Here is a 2500-nt window from a genome sequence, read left to right on the forward strand (position 1 = left end):
CTTCCTGTCTGACACAGGTGACAGGTGAGTTTACCTGCTTGTTGACCCCCCCCAGACAGGTGAGTTTACCTGTTTGTTGACGGTGAAGCCGATGGAGATCGCCACAAATGGAAACCTGCCAGAGAAACAAGTTACAGTTACTCATCATAACTACAGCTCTACGAGGATTTTTATATATATTTTGTATATATATATATATATACTGTATATATATTTTGTATATATATATATATACAGTATACATATATATATAGCACAAAGGGAGGATGTATCAGTTGTATTCAAACAATTTTCCTTGTTGTCTTTCAAAATAAAAGCTTTTGATTAACTGGCAGACTTTTATTGTGAAATATCAGGTGGAAGTGTTGAAGAGTCCAGGGCCACGTTCAGCCCGACAACCCGTAGCGACACGTTTATTTAAACAGGAAGGGGGGGTGTTGAACCCCCGGCTGTGAGCTCTCTGTCTAATTATCACCACAGGTTTACAGACACGTCCCAGCTGATAGCCAATCAGCTGGGACTCAGCCAATCAACAGAGACAGAACTCAGAGCTGTTTCACACCGTTCAGAGGAAACATGTCCTTCAACATGGTAACCATAGCAACACGCTGCATGCCGTTCAGAGACTGAACGTGCCCCAGGTGTGTCTGTGGCGGAGCCTCTCACTCACCTGTGACATCACATTGTGGGCGGAGCCTCTCACTCACCTGTTACATCACATTGTGGGCGGAGCCTCTCACTCACCTGTGACATCCCAATGTGGGCGGAGCCTCTCACTCACCTGTGACATCCCAATGTGGGCGGAGTCTCTCACTCACCTGTGACATCACTGTGAGCAGAGCCTCTCACCTGTGTACGAAGTTGACGGTGCCGTCGATGGGGTCGATGATCCAGGTAGGACTGTCGGTCAGCTGCAGACGCTCGCCGGCCGCCACAGACTCCTCGCCGATGAACCTGAGGTCAGAGGTCACGGGTCACTTCCTGTCCAGCCAGGTTAGCTTAGCATCATAGCACCTGTGCAGTGGGTTAGCTTAGCATGGTAGCACCTGTGCTGTGGGTTAGCTTAGCATAGTAGCACCTGTGCTGTGGGTTAGCTTAGCATCGTAGCATCTGTGCTGTGGGTTAGCTTAGCATCGTAGCACCTGTGCTGTGGGTTAGCTTAGCATCGTAGCACCTGTGCTGTGGGTTAGCTTAGCATCGTAGCATCTGTGCTGTGGGTTAGCTTAGCATCGTAGCACCTGTGCTGTGGGTTAGCTTAGCATCGTAGCATCTGTGCTGTGGGTTAGCTTAGCATCGTAGCATCTGTGCTGTGGGTTAGCTTAGCATCGTAGCACCTGTGCTGTGGGAATCTGCTCCTGATGGCAGAGATCAGCAGCTTCTCCACTCGTTGGTCTGTTTCTGTCACCAGATCAGCTGGAGAACTTTTTAAAGTTACTTCTTTCGGCTGCTGGAACGCAGACAGGATGACCTGAGAGACAGACAGGCAGTCAGACAGACAGACAGGATGACCTGAGAGACAGACAGGCAGGCAGACAGGCAGACAGGATGACCTGAGAGACAGACAGGCAGTCAGACAGGCAGACAGGATGACCTGAGAGACAGACAGGCAGTCAGACAGACAGACAGACAGACAGGATGACCTGAGAGACAGACAGGCAGGCCGACAGGATGACCTGAGAGACAGACAGGCAGGCAGACAGGCAGACAGGATGACCTGAGAGACAGACAGGCAGTCAGACAGACAGACAGGCAGACAGGATGACCTGAGAGACAGACAGGCAGTGCAGACAGGATGACCTGAGAGACAGACAGGCAGTCAGACAGACAGACAGGCAGACAGGATGACCTGAGAGACAGACAGGCAGACAGGATGACCTGAGAGACAGACAGGCAGTCAGACAGGATGACCTGAGAGACAGACAGGCAGTCAGACAGGCAGACAGGATGACCTGAGAGACAGACAGGCAGTCAGACAGGATGACCTGAGAGACAGACAGGCAGTCAGACAGGCAGACAGGATGACCTGAGAGACAGACAGGCAGTCAGACAGGCAGACAGGCAGACAGGATGACCTGAGAGACAGACAGGCAGTCAGACAGACAGACAGGATGACCTGAGAGACAGACAGGCAGTCAGACAGGCAGACAGGATGACCTGAGAGACAGACAGGCAGTCAGACAGGCAGACAGGATGACCTGAGAGACAGACAGGCAGTCAGACAGGCAGACAGGATGACCTGAGAGACAGACAGGCAGTCAGACAGGCAGACAGGCAGACAGGATGACCTGAGAGACAGACAGGCAGTCAGACAGGCAGACAGGATGACCTGAGAGACAGACAGGCAGTCAGACAGACAGACAGGCAGACAGGATGACCTGAGAGACAGACAGGCAGTCAGACAGACAGACAGGCAGACAGGATGACTTGAGAGACAGACAGGCAGTCAGACAGGCAGACAGGATGACCTGAGAGACAGACAGGCAATCAGACAGGCAGACAG

At 51.8% G+C, this 2500-nt stretch overlaps 1 protein-coding gene across 1 annotated transcript in view; it reads right to left on the reverse strand.

The window, feature by feature from the left end:
- Nucleotides 1-2500, reverse strand: part of LOC144513696 (inositol monophosphatase 1-like) — an 8761-nt gene that overhangs the window by 5063 nt on the left and 1198 nt on the right. The window contains exons 2-4 of the mRNA XM_078244875.1: nt 1335-1468; nt 850-954; nt 70-115 (exon numbers count right to left, since the gene is read on the reverse strand). Of these exons, the coding sequence (XP_078101001.1) occupies nt 70-115; nt 850-954; nt 1335-1468 (285 nt within the window). The remainder of the gene's footprint in view (nt 1-69; nt 116-849; nt 955-1334; nt 1469-2500) is intronic.

The sequence above is a fragment of the Sander vitreus genome, unplaced genomic scaffold, assembly GCF_031162955.1.
Source record: "Sander vitreus isolate 19-12246 unplaced genomic scaffold, sanVit1 ctg322_0, whole genome shotgun sequence".
In the NCBI taxonomy this organism is placed as follows: Eukaryota; Metazoa; Chordata; class Actinopteri; order Perciformes; family Percidae; genus Sander; species Sander vitreus.